Raw genomic sequence first — 15,720 nt, forward strand, 5'->3', positions numbered from 1 at the left:
GCTTCATTTGCCTTGCGAGGAGTGGACAGAAGCTCCACCCTTACAAGTCAAATCAGAAACTGACAAAGACCCAACAAAAGCATATCTCTCCTGTTTCCTTTGGGGCTCTGCTAGTCTCCCACTGAAGTTACAGCAGAGCCCAGTAAAACCTCAGCAGAATGTATCTTTTTAAATGCCAGGCCCACAACAATATTACAGACAAACTGCACCAAGTTTAAGATTGGTACCTGCATCTGGCACAGTGAGGCTGGGGTCCATGACAGATGAGCATAAGCTCTACAGGAGCTGCTGTTGTTGGGAGAGGTCTGATCTCAGATGCAGAAGAATTCTGGTTAGAGGAGTGAATGGGGCTGAGATCTGTCTTGTGAGGAATAACAGAGTAAGGGCCTCAGGATGTGAGGTAGAAGATGTGGTGACTCTGAGGAAAAAAATATGTTTTTAAAAAATTACATTCTTCCATATGGACCTTGTCTTGGTCTCCATCTCCACCTCCTGCCCCCAACAATGTAAAGGCAGAATACTGAATGCTTTTATAAGGGTTTTCTTTCCCTTATATACATCAGTGATGATTGACATTGAGACACTTAGAAATTGCAGGAACCTGAGGGAGGAAACCCATGTCCCCTTCAGAAAATCAAAAATTGTGATTCCAGACCCCCTTCAAAAAATAAAGTTGATGATTCTGCTGAAGTTGAAGCATGCTGAGCCCAACTTTATTTCTTTTCTCAACACAGTGCAACTCCAGCTGAATTCTTAACTTGCTTTTAGTTTTTTTTAAAGTGCTTCTGAAGACCCTTTTTAATTTTCAGCTGAAAGATTCTCAGCAGGATCTGCTCTGTTTAAATACTTCAAAAACAGCACTGCTCAAATAAGTGCAGCTTAGAGCTCTACTTCACCATATACCAAGGTTCAGACTGTGGTAAGCTTATGTATCCACCTCAGAAACACTTGGCTGGATTTTAAAGCACAGTTGCACTGAGAGCCACTGGGGGCGATAGCGCGAGGGAAACCCAGAAGTAAGCGCTGCGTGTCTGTCAGTGCCTTTTTAAACTGAGCCTCCTCATTAGCATTTTACTTCCGGGTTTCGTCAATTAGTGTCAGCAGGCATGATGACGATTTCAATTCCAATATTTGGAGGAACTCTCCAAACTTGCAAGTTGAAGGAGTTTGGAGTTGGCAGAGAGTCACAGACCTATTGGTATGGAGTCGAGACTTGAGACAGACAAAGGTTGCAGCCCGTTTCAACAATGCCTACCTGGATGCACTGTTGGGGGCTGTAAGTGCCGGGAGAGAGATACTCTTCCTTAGTGACAGGAGGAAGAAGCCTGAAGGTGGTTGTATTCCCTGGAATTTGGATGGTTAAAGGGTAATTTGATCAAAGTTTTCAAGATATTAAAGGGAATAGATAGGGTAGATAGAGAGAAACTATCTCCACTGGTTGGGGAGTCTAGGACTAGGGGACATATTCTAAAAATTAGAGACAATCATTTCAGAAGTGAAATTAGGAAACATTTCTACATGCAAAGAGTGATAGAAGTTAGGAACGTTCTTCTGCAAATGGCAATTGATGCTAGATCAATGTTAATTTTAAATCTGAGATTGATAGGTTTTATTAACCAAAGGCATTAAGGGATATGGAGTTAAGTCGTAGATCAGCCATGATCTCACTGAATGGCGGAACAGGCTCGAGGGGCTAAATGTCCTCTTCCTGTTCTATGTTCCTATGACACAAAGAATGTGTGGTTGAAGGTTGGCCAGGAGGTCATCGGCAGGAGCGTGGTGCCATGCTCCTAGATCCAATGCAGAAAGCAGTTTAATGACCTAACAGGGTAGGAAAGGTGAGTACAGTGCCAAATTCACCTACATCCTAATGTGCGTATCACCCTAATCCCCGCACTCTGCTTCCTCAAGCCTACTCCAGTACACCACTCCTCACACCAACTTACCTTGCAGGTATACCCATCCCGTCTTCACATCCTCATCTGTCCATCCACAACACTCACCGTCATTCTTATGCAATGTCATGACTATCCCTCATAGTCACCTTCAACAAATGCTCTCCATCCATTCGATAAACATATGCTATTACTCTCACTCATAAGTCTCTTCTTTCTCTCCTTGCAAGAGAAGAGAAAACACCATGGAGAGGCAAACAACCAGAGGTGGCCCACGAGCCATCTCAACTGACATCTGCAGAGGAGAATGCGCTGGAGATCAGCGGAGTCACAGTGTGCTTGGCCGTCGGAGATGGGGAGATAGGGTCCTGCCAGCTACCTGGTGACAGAATTAAATATTAGCCAACCACATGGCATACAAGATGCACTCATGTTGATTTGATGTCAACAGCCACTGAAATATGATCATGTGCATAATGATAACTTCAAACATTCTTACCTTCACAGTACTCATTCATGTCTTTTATCTCCCACAGGGCCTTCACACGTCCAGCAGGAGGTAGACCAGGTCACCTATGACGAGCTTGCTGCCTCTAAGGTGCACCGTCACAAGACTTATGCAAACCATGCACCAGCTCAGATACTCGCACTTTGGTGGGAGAACTTAAGAGAGATGTTTGGGTTTTCACCTGATACCTTGCACTTCACAAATGGACAAGAACAAATGGTGGCGTCAGGCACAGCAGTGGAGAGTCCGTGCCGGAGAGCACAGGAATCTCCAAGCTCTGCTTAGCTGGATGCAGATGCTGTACCTCGGGAGTCGTTGACAAACAGGATACTTCTTGAGCAGCAGTAGACAATGTCTGCTGTACTGGCAGGTGTTCCAGCTGCACTGTGCACGACTGCAGAGAGATTGGAGGTGTCAATCTCGAGCATAAGCAGCATGATGTCACAGGCCTTGGCAATGATATATTTTTCCAGGGAAAGAGTGGTCACCTGCATGGAGCATCAAACCTGGCAATAACATGAGTGCATGCAGACCTTCACCAATAGTTTACACACTATGTATGTCACCTTAAATAGGATGAATGATACCCGAACCGTGGCCTTTCATTGCCCCACTAATCTGCAGCAAAGTGTTCTCCAGCTCATTGCCACCAAGGAAATGCAGTTGGGCCATGAGAGGGATAATAGTGAAAGGGGACATGGAAGTGGGGACTCGACTCAAAGCGCTTCCACTTCTCACTCATTGCCCCTACCCTCAGTCAGTGCCCGACATGCTGCCTCGTGTCGCGATGGCTGAATCTGTTCCTGCACAGGTGCAGATGGAGTAGTCTTTGGCAGCGCCTCTCGGATTCTAAAACCCAGAGGATGTCACCCAAGTGCATCTCAGCAGTCACAGCAGGGATCTGGATAGCCTACCTCTGCATCTGTTGATGCCACAGGGGTTGCACCACGTAGAGGTGCTGGAAAAGAAAGTAAAGATTTGTAGTTGCACAAGGTTATGCACATGGCTGTGTTACACATTGTTAGATTGTTAAGTTTCTGTTTTATCATTTGAGCCACATAAATATTATTCTTTTGCATCACTTTCTCGAGTGTCCATTCTTGGTTGCTGGCTAGTAAGTGGCCTTTTCAGTTGTGTGATGATGAATGGGAAGATATGAATTGATGCCAAGCAATGGGGGAATGGTTGTTTGCAGGATTGCTTTGTGTTAGTGACATTGGGGGTGGGGGGCGCAGGGGGGTGGGGAAGTGGCTTTTGCATGTGGTTGTCAGATGGGTGCACTGGTGGAACCTAAGTGAACCTCGCAATAATGAGGGCATCCAGGGCAGCAATGTGTGCCGCTGGTGGTGCATTGCCCAAACCTTCCACCTCCTCCTCCTCCTCCTCTCCTCCTCCTCCTCATTGGAATCGTCCAAACAGGCTCTGTGCTCTGCATCTTGTTCCTCCTGCAGGTTCAAACCTTGCTGCTGCGCAATATTGTACAAAGCGCAGCACTCCACGACTATTCTAGAGACCCTAGCTGGTGCGTACTGAAGGGCACTTCCAGAACTGTCCAGGAACCTGAAGTGCATCTTCAGCATGCCAATGGCTTATTCTATTTCACACCTGGTAGTGATATGGCATTCATTATATCGCTCCTGGGCCTCATTCCTTGGGTTTCTGAGAGGTGTCATCAGCCACATTTTAAGTGGTAGCCCTTGTCTCCAAGCAGCCAGCCGGCAACACTGCCTTAAGGTGTGAAGACCTCAGTGAGGTTGGACTGCCGCAGGATGAATCCATTATGAACTCTGCACGGGAATCGAGCGCACACCTGCATAAAGATCTTTTTGTGGTTGCACAGCAATTATATTGATGGACTGGAAGCCCTTGCAGTTGACAAACACACCTGAATGTTCAATGGGTTCCTTAATTGCCACGTGTGCAGTGATGACGCCCTGACCCTGTGGGAAGCCAGCCAGAGCCGCAACCCCCGGCACCCTGTCATTCTGACCAGCGCTATCACAGGAAATGTTGACACAATTTCCAGCCCTGGCAAAGAAACAATCAGTTACCTGTCTTATGCATTGTGTGCTGCCGACTGCGAGATCCTGCAAATGGATCCAGAAGCAAAACAGTTGAGGGTGGTGGTGATTTTGACAGCCACCGACCGGTAAAGCATGGCCACCAGGTCCAGTTTACAGCAGATCTTGTAACAGCAGGCTGAAAATGCCTTCCACTACCTGACATGACACCTTGAGCCTCTTCAGATACATGTCGAGGAAGCTTATCCATTGCCTCTAGACCTGTGCGCCCGGTATGGCCTCCTGCAAGCTGCACCTCTCTGCTGATCCCCTCTCTCCTGTAGAGCTTCTGGTATCTGAGCAGCAGGCTGTTGCTGGTTCTGCTGTTGCTGCTCCTGCTGCTGGTGCTGCTGCTGCTCCGCTGGTCATCTTGGTCCTCATCTGAGGTCCAAGGTAACACAGCGTAAGCGACACCTATGCTAATCTGATAGATCAGATCTCCAAAGTACAGATCAAACCTCCAAAGTGTAGATGACGCCTCCAAAGTGTGTAAAGTAACCTCTCAGCGCAAGTACTGTGAACAACCCCTTTACACAAGCAGGTAAGAAAGCAGCTGTGAGTAGGGAGTCCTTATTGGCATATTTCCGTGTCATGGCTTCAGCCCCCTCAATTGCCACTGTGTTCCCGCCTTGCTTTCACTTGCGAGTTCCAGGAAGCCCGGGAAAGCCATAGACCCAAAATTAAAGTGTAAAACCTATGTCAATATCACTCTAATTGAGCGATTAAAATATCTCAATCGACAACCCGCCTTTCTCAAGGGGGTTGTGTGTAAGTAGCCTATCGTTGTGCAGTGAAATGAGGAAGTCGGCGAGTTGGAGCCAGCTTCCTGATGCACTCGGAATTTTTCACGATTTAACGCCCCACCCGCACCCAATCCCACGCGCTCACCCATGTTAAAAATACCCCCACTAATTGCTCATTTACTACCAATAATTTAAACTGTTCATGGAGAAACTTGGTAAATCTGATTGGAGCTTTTGGGGCCGAAATTGCCCTCCGCCCGAAACGGGGCGCACCTACCACTTTCTGCCGTTCATTTCCGCTGCAATAGATGCAGTGGTGATTAGAACAAAATTGGTAAAAGGAGCAGAGCAGTATTGCAGGTGGAAATGGGCTGTTTGCAGCAGTGTGGGTGTGGATTGGCCTTTGGACCATGAAATTCAGCTGCTGACCAATTGCTCACAACGAGGCAGTTGCTCCCTGGCCTTCTTAAAGAGCAGATTTTGCAGCTAGGCCCTGAGCACTGAGTTTGGTTTCTGTTGTTTGAGAGGAGACGGCTGATACAAGACCTTTGAGGAGGTCCAGCCGCTTTAGTGATGTGGAGCTCGAAACCCTGCTGGAAGCTGTGGAGGGAAGGAGTTCCATTCTCTACCCTGATATTCACCGACCCACTCAAAGCATATTTACAAATGCCTGGAGAGAAATTGCTGAGGAGGTATCGGGAGCCTCCATTCATCAACACACCGCCACCCAATGCCAGAAAAGGCTCAACAACCTAATTCGTGTGATGAAAGTGAGTACATGTTCCCCCAACTCCTCACCTTCCATCTGCGATACTCGCCTTCACCTTCTCTTCTTTCTCGCCAACACTATATAGTCACTGAAGCACCATTTGATTGCTGAGGCATCTATATCTATGTGTGCATACTCACAATGGAGGCTCCCGTTCATGTGAGATTGATAGCTGCATGTATGAACCCACACTTGCATTAACTGCCGAGGCCTCATGACATAGCTACTCAGCAATCCTTCTTTGCTTTGCAGGGCAAGGTCGTGCACAACTGTTCCCAGCAACTGAGGACTGGTGGGGAAGAGGTCGAAACACAACAGCTGACTGATCTAGAGGAGAGGGTGCAGTGGCTAGTGGGCACCCATGTTGGCTTCCCTGTGACCGCTGGTCACGACGATCCCTCTGGGGGCAGCATGGGTACGTAAAGGCCTTCGTCCAAAGCGATCACTCACTGAAAATGCAATCGCCTACCTGGCAATTGCTTATGCTCATGTGCAAGTTGCTTGCTGCATGGTGCAATGCACCACCATACCCTGACGACACCTCTTGTCCCATTTATGATTGCAGATGAGACCCCAAATGTGAGCCACAGTGAGACAGACACCCTTAAGGTGACTGGCAGCCAAGGTCAGGAGGATACCTTTCAGGCCATGGCAGATATTGCCGGCATGTCCGATGAGGCCAAGGAAGAGGGAGACAATACTGGCAACACTGCGTCACTGCTTCCTACATTCGCACGCGCCAGCTCAGATAATGGGAGTGTGCAGTCGGGTCAGGTAGATTTAGGAGAGGGGTTTGCACTGGGTGATCCACCGGGTCCTAGCGGGCTGCAGCATAGTCAAGGGCCAAGAGACCCTCCGGTGCCATCTCTCCGGGGCGTGATTTTGCACGTAGGTTCTGCTGCAGAGGACTCGGATGAGCCCATCAATGGTGGGGTTTATGAAAAAAGGGTGGAGGCCATTCAATCCCAGCTCTTGGTGGCAATGGAAAGAGTGCCCGAGAGGCTGGCGCAAGTGGTCAGGAGCGTGGAGGAGTCTGCCTCCTGCATTGTGGACAGCTCTGCACACACCATGGAGCCCATCATTGCCAGTGTGCAGACAATGGTGGACTCCCCGAGTGACCGTGCGGATCCAGTTGTGGTGATGTGTGTTGTGGGTGAGGCGACAGCTGCCATGCAGCACAGGTGCAAAGGAACAAGCGTCTGAGTGCTGCTTTGGAGAGGATGGCCGCAGGCCAGGAAGCTCAGAATGTGCTCGTGCACTCTGGGCACGAGGCCATGGAGCGTCTTAGTGCTGTCGTCTCTGGTGGCATCGAAACTGTGTCTGCTCTCATGCTGTCTCAGCTGGATGCCATGTGAGTTCTGACTGGTGCCATCGTGGCTGGGTCCACCGGGGGCCTTCCGGTGCCACTCCAGCAGATTGGTGGGAATAATGAGGTGCTGCCCCTGGGGAGTGGCACTGGCTCCTCAGACCAGGATCCTGATGTGATATCTCATGATCACCGCAGTTCTGAGCTGAGGCCTGCCACTCCGCCATTGCTGCCAAGCATGGAATCGCCCCAGCCAAATCCGACTGAATACACAGAGGAGGATGCGGTCCAGACTGCAGCCAGCCCTTCCAGGGCCAGATCTGGTCTATAGCTTCCTCTCCTGACACAAATCAGCCTTCGCAGAGCCATGATCCAGCATAAGGGGAGACATTGTGGCCTAATGTAAGAATAGGTATGCCTAAGAGGGGTTATAAGGAAATGCACAAGAGTGATAATTGACAATGTGTATGTTTTGTAGATCCGTTGTTTGGGGTCTAATAAATCTTTATTTTGGTTTTCGATCTCTGTATAGGTCTCATTTAACTGTGGGGAGTGCTGTGTGAAAGGGCTCATAGGTTTGCCCATGGAGATGCACAGTTGAAGGCTCAAGTGTGCATTAGCTTATCGGAAACGCACAGCAATGAGATGGCTTTGTGCTTACCGTGCAGGGTCAACATGGCGATACCGCCTCCTGCGTGACTGGCAACCCACATCTTGGTCCTCCTCCTGTGTCTCTTCCTGCTGCTCCTCGTGCGCTTTGTGCTCCTGCGCCACCTGTTCCTGGTCCTCCTCCTCCTTCTCCGGTATCACTGCTGCCTCATCCTCCAATGGTTGTGCCCTCATGATTGCCACGTTGTGAAGCATGCAGCACATGACCATGAATATGGAGACCCGCTCAGGCGAATACTGCAGCACACCTCCTAAGCGGTCCAGGTAACGGAACCTTTTTCAGGATTCCAATGGTGTGTTCGATGATTGTACATTGTACATTAATGATTTAGACGAGGGGATTAAATGCAGTATCTCCAAATTTGCGGATGATACTAAGTTGGGTGGCAGTGTGAGCTGCGAGGAGGATGCTATTAGGCTGCAGAGTGACTTGGATAGGTTAGGTGAGTGGGCAAATGCATGGCAGATGAAGTATAATGTGGATAAATGTGAGGTTATCCACTTTGGTGGTAAAAACAGAGAGACAGACTATTATCTGAATGGTGACAGATTAGGAAAAGGGAAGGTGCAACGAGACCTGGGTGTCATGGTACATCAGTCATTGAAGGTTGGCATGCAGGTACAGCAGGCGGTTAAGAAAGCAAATGGCATGTTGGCCTTCATAGCGAGGGGATTTGAATACAGGGGCAGGGAGGTGTTGCTACAGTTGTACAGGGCCTTGGTGAGGCCACACCTGGAGTATTGTGTACAGTTTTGGTCTCCTAACTTGAGGAAGGACATTCTTGCTATTGAGGGAGTGCAGCGAAGGTTCACCAGACTGATTCCCGGGATGGCGGGACTGACCTATCAAGAAAGATTGGATCAATTGGGCTTGTATTCACTGGAGTTCAGAAGAATGAGAGGGGACCTCATAGAAACGTTTAAAATTCTGACGGGTTTAGACAGGTTAGATGCAGAAAGAATGTTCCCAATGTTGGGGAAGTCCAGAACCAGGGGTCACAGTCTGAGGATAAGGGGTAAGCCATTTAGGACCGAGATGAGGAGAAACTTCTTCACCCAGAGAGTGGTGAACCTGTGGAATTCTCTACCACAGAAAGTAGTTGAGGCCAATTCACTAAATATATTCAAAAGGGAGTTAGATGAAGTCCTTACTACTCGGGGGATCAAGGGTTATGGCGAGAAAGCAGGAAGGGGGTACTGAAGTTTCATGTTCAGCCATGAACTCATTGAATGGCGGTGCAGGCTAGAAGGGCTGAATGGCCTGCTCCTGCACCTATTTTCTATGTTTCTATGTTTCTATGATGGCCCTGGTGGCTGAATAACTGTCATTGTACACATGCTACAGCAGTCCTGGGGTTGCGAGGGGGAGTCATCAGTAAGGTGCACAGTAGGTAGCCCTTGATCCAAGGAGCCAGCCGCAATCTTGATTAGGCCCAGTAAAAATGTCTACCACAGTATGAAAGAATCATGGCATACTGGGCATCAACAGCCATGATTTTGCGGCTGTGGTCACACATTGAGGGAGTGGTATCCCTTGCAGTTTCGCAACCTCTCGGGAGCGTTTTGGGGTGCCCTCAATGAGACGTGGGTGCAGTTAATGGCCCCCTGAACCCTGGGGAAGCCCGCAATGCGCAGGAATACAGTCTGCCGCTCCAACTGCTTCTCCCTGCTCATAGGGAAGGAGATGTAGTTGCTCCTCCTCTTATAGAGAGCATCTATGTACTCGCGTATGGATGTCTGCACAGCAAACTGCGAGATTTCTGCTGTTGCAGCTTGAAATGATCCAGTGGCATAAAAGTTGAGAGCGATGGTCACCTTGGATGTGACGGTCAAGGCTGTCCTCAATCTTGTTTGTGGCTGCAAGTCTGGCTGCAGGAGACTGCAGAGCTCTGTGACGACGTCCTTGCAGAATCACAGTCTACGGAGATACTGGTCATCAGTTAGGTTCCTGTACGATAATTGCTGGCGGTAGACCGTTGCCAATAGTGCCTTCTGCCACCACGTCTGTGCAGACGTCTTCCTCTCTCAGCTGAGTCATTACCTTCTACCTCCTGGTATGGTTGGTCCTCAGCCTCTGCAGGCTGCTGCTGGCCCGCATCTGCCTCCTTTGCAGACTGCCTCCTGGCCTAGTATCTGGTGCGGGGTATCCACGTGCCTCACCCTCTTCCTGACGGCATGCCCTTGCTGAGGCCCTTCCTGTTGCAGCTCTCTGGGCTGACCTCTCTCGCCATCTCCCTGGCCTCTGCATACTGGTCAGCCATGATTGCTGCGGCCCTTGTTCGCTGCCTCGACACTCATTGGACCCGGCGGCGCTTTCTGTGCAGGAGGCGTTGGTCTGCCATTTCTAGTGGGGTACCGCAAGGTTCAGTGCTGGGACCCCAGCTATTTACAATATAGATTAATGGTTTAGACAAAGGAATTGAATGTAATATCTCCAAGTTTGCAGATGACACTAAGCTGGGTGGCAGGGTGAGCTGTGAGGACGATGCTAAGAGGCTGCAGGGTGACTTGGACAGGTTAGGTGAGTGGGCAAATGCATGGCAGATGCAGTATTATGTAGATAAATGTGAGGTTATCCACTTTGGGGCAAAAACAAGGCGGCAGATTATTATCTGAATGGTGACAGGTTAGTAAAAGGGGAGGTGTAATGAGACCTGGGTGTCATGGTACATCAGTCATTGAAAGTAGGCATGCAGGTACAGCAGGCAGTACAGAAAGCAAATGGCATGTTGGTCTTCATAGCGAGAGGATTTGAGTATAGAAGCAGGGAGGTCTTGCTGTAGTTGTACAGGGCCTTGGATGACCATACTTTGAATATTGTGTGCAGTTTTGGACTCCTAATCTGAGGAAGGACATTCTTGCTTTTGAGGGAGTGCAGCAAAGGTTCACCAGACTGATTCCTGGGATGGCAGGACTGACATATGAAGAAAGACTGACTAGGCTTATATGTACTGGAATTTAGAAGTATGAGAGGGGATCTCGTAGAAGCATATAAAATTCTGATGGGATTGGACAGGTTAGATGCAGGAAGAATGTTCCTGATGTTGGGGAAGTCCAGAACCAGGGGTCACAGTCTAAGGATAAGGGGTAAGCCATATAGGACCGAGATGAGGAGAAACCTTTTCACCCAGAGAATTGTGAACCTATGGAATTATCTAGCACAGAAAGTTGTTGAATCCAGTTCGTTGGATATATTCAAAAGGGAGTTAGATGTGGCCCTTACAGCTAAGGGGGTCAGGGGATATGGAGAGAAGGCAGGAGTGGGGTACTGACATTGCATGATCAGCCATGATCATATTGAATGGTGGTGCAGGCTCGAAGGGCCGAATGGCCTGCTCCTGCACCTATTTTCTATGTTTCTATGACACAAAAACCTAACGTAGGCACCGTCAAGCGGTCACGACTTTTTCAGCTGAATTTCGCTTCTGGGGCAGGTCTTCAGCGGTGTGAGCTCTGATGATGCACTTAAGGAGGCTTCGGCAGCAGCACTGTAAGCATCGGTGCAGGCCCCAGGAAGATATTAAAGGATATTGGACAAAGTGCTTACGCCAGAAGGTTTTTATTAAAGAACATGCTGGACACTGTACTGTTTCCCAAAGATTGGAAGTTTTGGACATATTGTGTTTCATTGCTTACTGAAAAGAAGACAACAGCCTGTTTGTATTAATGTCTGGAGCAGATCGAGGTCTCTGGACAACAATGGCCAGGAGAGAAAACTCATCCCAAGCGATTGGCAGGATTGTTCAGTAATGGGAAACCACTTAGCCCAAGATCGGGTGCGAAATAGAAACCCATCAACGGCCATTTACGCCATTACCTGGATGAGATAACCCTGAAAGGCGGGAAACCGAACAAAGAACTGGCATTAAGTCCCAGACCCCAGTGGAAGCAGAAGCCATCAGGAGCCATCAACAGAATACACGAACGTAAGATCTGGGATGATGGGCCATTCAGACAATCACCCCAGACAAAGGAAATATTCTATCTTTGCAGGAAGAAGCATGGACTGTAACGTATAAGAGAAGGCAGTTTGCTGCCATTTCTCTCTTCGCTTCCAAGAACTGTGCACTCCATCTGATACGGAGAGGAAACCCACCAACAAGGGACCAAGAGCCTCGCTACTCTACCTGCGGAAGGATCCTCGAGACCAGGACCTGAATGTTGCAACAGCGGCATGGAATCAGAAGAGAAAGCTTTCCCCAAGGAATAAGCAGCGAGTAAGCCAACGGATAATCTGGGTAAGCATTATCCAAGCCCAAGCACTGTTAAGACCACCGAATCGCGTGCGAGGGGGTGTCGTGTGTCCCAAACCAAGCCTTGGGGGTTTAGTGGGGGTGCTGCGTGTGATTATAGTGTGTGTAAGGTGGGATTTGTTGGATGAATCCAGTTATACCCTGTGCATTACCATAGTGTGTTGTTTTCTTAATCGTCTTAATTCGCGACAAGGGCCTGTTAGGACGGGACGGTTTTTGCACTGTTGTACTGTTTTGTTTACGCCACCAGGTGTTACTTTTACTGGTGTGTGTGTGTGGAACCGAATAAAGTATTGTATGGTTGAGGCCAAAAGACCTGTCTCTGGATCAGTTTTCTGTTTCCCCAAATAATTCCCATGTCTAAAACCATAGGCTGGGCTGATTTGAAACCACCTACAGCACGGCAGAAGTGGGGGGGAGCGGGGCGGTTATGCTCACTGCCTGAAAAACGCATGAGGGCAATTGCGTGAATGACGGCCATGTCGCAGAAACTCGGCAGCCATTCCCCGCCGCCATGTGGCTACTGAGGCCTTAACGAAAGAGGCAATTTTGGCCCCTTTATTTCTTTATTACTGCGGTTTCAGGGAAGTCTCCAGAAGGTTCTATGCTGGAGTAAAGAGCAGAGAGTAGATTAAAGTGCAGGACATTAGCAAGTGCTTCAATCAGTCTAAGAGCCCCGGCTACAAAAGAGAAGTTACAGGAGACTGCGCATTAATCGTCCGTAGATTGAGCACTAGAAGTATCACTTTTGAACACAAGTAATGGGTCTGCTGCAGCACTATTGGAGATTTATGGCAATTGGAATACATTACATACATAAGGGTTGATTTTCTGTTTGTACTTTCCCAATTCCATGACTCCACATCAGGAGAATGCAAACATATAATCGGTCCGATAATCTCTGCACTAATAAAATATGTTAGTTTTGCTAACATAGGGCATGAAACAAGAGACTGAGAATAATTAGAATGGTAAGTACATAATGAAAGGAATGATTTAACCACTGAGTTCATTTGTTCCTTAAAAGATGTTATAGTACCTTGAGTGATGCCACTGTTTTTTACTTCTGGTTCAACAACCTGTATTGTGTCATCTTCCAGGTAAAAGTAAATCTTGCACTTTCGTATTCGATACTGTTCTTCTCTTCTTTCACGCACACTTTCTTGAAAATAGGCTTTAAAGCAAAGCACCTGTTAAACAATGCATATGGTTACTGAACTCTTCTGAATCTAAAGCCTCCAAATTCTGTTTTACTTTATATGGGTGGGCAGGGGATGGTGTTCATCAAAATGAGGAAAATCAGTGGTAGATAATGGAATATTTTTCTATTGTGGAGGAGCCATAGGATTTGGATGTCGAGGTACATAAATCACTAAAAGCTAGTGCATAAGTACAAAAAGTAATCAAAACGGCCAATGATATGTTGGCCTTTATCTCAAGAGGGTTGGAATACAAAGGGGAGGAAGTTATACTTTAGTTGTACAGTGTCTTGGTCAGACCCTATCTGGAGTACTGAGTTTAGTTTGGAGCACCACACCTCAGGAAGGCTAACCAGTTTTAATTATGAGGACAGGGTGAGTTAGAAGGTTGAGAGGTGATACAATTGAAGTGTTTAAAATGATAAAAGGATTCAATAGAATAGATATGGAGGAGCTATTTCCTCTGGTGGGGTATTCCAAAAGCAGGGGGCACAATCTTAAAATTAGAGCTAGGCCATTCATGATTGAAATCAGGAAAGCAAGTTGTTACCCAGAGGGTAGTGGAAATGTGGAACTCTCTCTCCCAAAAGGCTGTGGATGCTGTCAATTGAAATTTTCAAGACTAAGATCGACAGATTTTTATTAGGTTAGGGAATTGAGGGATATAGTTCAAAGGCTGGTAAATGGAGTTGAGGTACAAATCAGCCATGATCTATGTAAATGGAGGAACAGGATCGAAGGGCTGAATGGTCTACTCTTATGTTGCTCAAATAGGTGGGTTTTAAGATGCATCTTAAAATGAGAGGGAGGTGGAGAGGCAAGCTCACTTAAGGAGAGAATTCCTGAGTGCAAGACACAGGCGACTAAAAGCACACCTGCCAATGGTAGGACAAAGGGAATGCATAAGAGGCTAGAGTTGGAGGAACAGAGAATATGGCAAGTGTTGTAAAGCAGGAGGAGGTTACAGACATGGGGAGAGCAGAGGCCATAGAGGAATTTAAATTCAAAGATGAGAATTTGACACTGAGGGCCAGGGGAAAATGCAGGTCAGCAAAGATGGGTGTGATGGGCGAGCATAACTTGGTATGAGTTAGGATAAGGGCAACAGAATTTTATCTGAGCTAAAGTTCACAAAGGTTAAAGGATGGGAGGACCGCCAGGACAGCACTGGAGTAATCAAGTCTGGAGGTGTCAAAAGCATGAATGAGAGTTTCAGCAGCAGATGAGCTGAGGTAGAGACAGGTGGATGATGATATGAGTTGTGAGGAGGACGCTAAAAGGCTGCAGGGTGACTTGGACAGGTTAGGTGAGTGGGCAAATGCATGGCAGATGCACTATAATGTGGATAAATGTGAGGTTATCCATTTTGGGAGCAAAAACACAAAGGCAGAATATTATCTAAATGGCGGCAGATTAGGAAAGGAAGTGCAACGAGACCTGGGTGTCATGGTTCATCAGTCAATGAAAGTTGGCATGCAGGTACAGCAGGTGATGAAGAAGGCAAATGGTATGTTGGCCTTCATAGCTAGGGGATTTGAGTATAGGAGCAGGGAGGTCTTACTGGGAGGTTGTACAGAGCCTTGGTGAGGCCTCACCTGGAATATTGTGTTTTAGTTTTGGTCTCCTAATCTGAGGAAGGATGTTCTTGCTATTGAGGGAGTGCAGCGAAGGCTCACCAGACTGATTCCCGGGATAGCGGGACTGACATATCAGAGACTGGATCAACTGGGCCTTTATACACTGGAGAGGGGATCTCATAGAAACATCTAAGATTCTGACGGGACTGGACAGGTTAGATGCGGGAAGAATGTTCCCGATGATGGGGAAGTCCATAACCAGGGACACAGTCTTAGGATAAGGGTTAGGCCATTTAGGATTGAGTTGAGAAGAAACTTCTTCACTCAGAGAGTAGTTAACCTGTGGAATTCCCTGCCGCAGAGAGTTGTTGATGCCAGTTCATTGGAGATATTCAAGAGGGAGTTAGATATCCCTTATGGCTAAAGGGATCAAGGGGTATGGAGAGAAAGCAGGAAAGGGGTACTGAGGGAATGATCAGCCATGATCTTATTGAATGGTGGTGCAGGCTCGAGGGGCCGAATGGCCTACTCCTGCATCTATTTTCTATGTTTCTAAGATGGATGTAGGTCGTCTTAGTGGATGGACAGTATATGGGGTTGAAATCTTATGCAAACGGCATGGTTACAAAGAGTCTCGTCCAGCCTGAGCTAGTGGCTGAGAACAGGGATAATTGGAATTTCTGTCAAGGACTGACGATAATGGCTTTAGTCTTCCCAATGTTTATTTGGAAGAAGTTATGG

At 47.8% G+C, this 15,720-nt stretch overlaps 1 protein-coding gene across 1 annotated transcript in view; it reads right to left on the reverse strand.

Annotated features, from left to right (window-relative positions):
• The window catches only part of efhc2 (EF-hand domain (C-terminal) containing 2), a 193,963-nt gene that overhangs the window by 160,084 nt on the left and 18,159 nt on the right, over positions 1 to 15,720 (reverse strand). The window contains exon 3 of the mRNA XM_070892930.1: positions 13,243 to 13,393. Coding sequence (XP_070749031.1) covers positions 13,243 to 13,393 — 151 coding nt within the window. The remainder of the gene's footprint in view (positions 1 to 13,242; positions 13,394 to 15,720) is intronic.

The sequence above is a fragment of the Pristiophorus japonicus genome, chromosome 11 (assembly GCF_044704955.1).
Source record: "Pristiophorus japonicus isolate sPriJap1 chromosome 11, sPriJap1.hap1, whole genome shotgun sequence".
Lineage (NCBI taxonomy): Eukaryota > Metazoa > Chordata > Chondrichthyes > Pristiophoridae > Pristiophorus > Pristiophorus japonicus.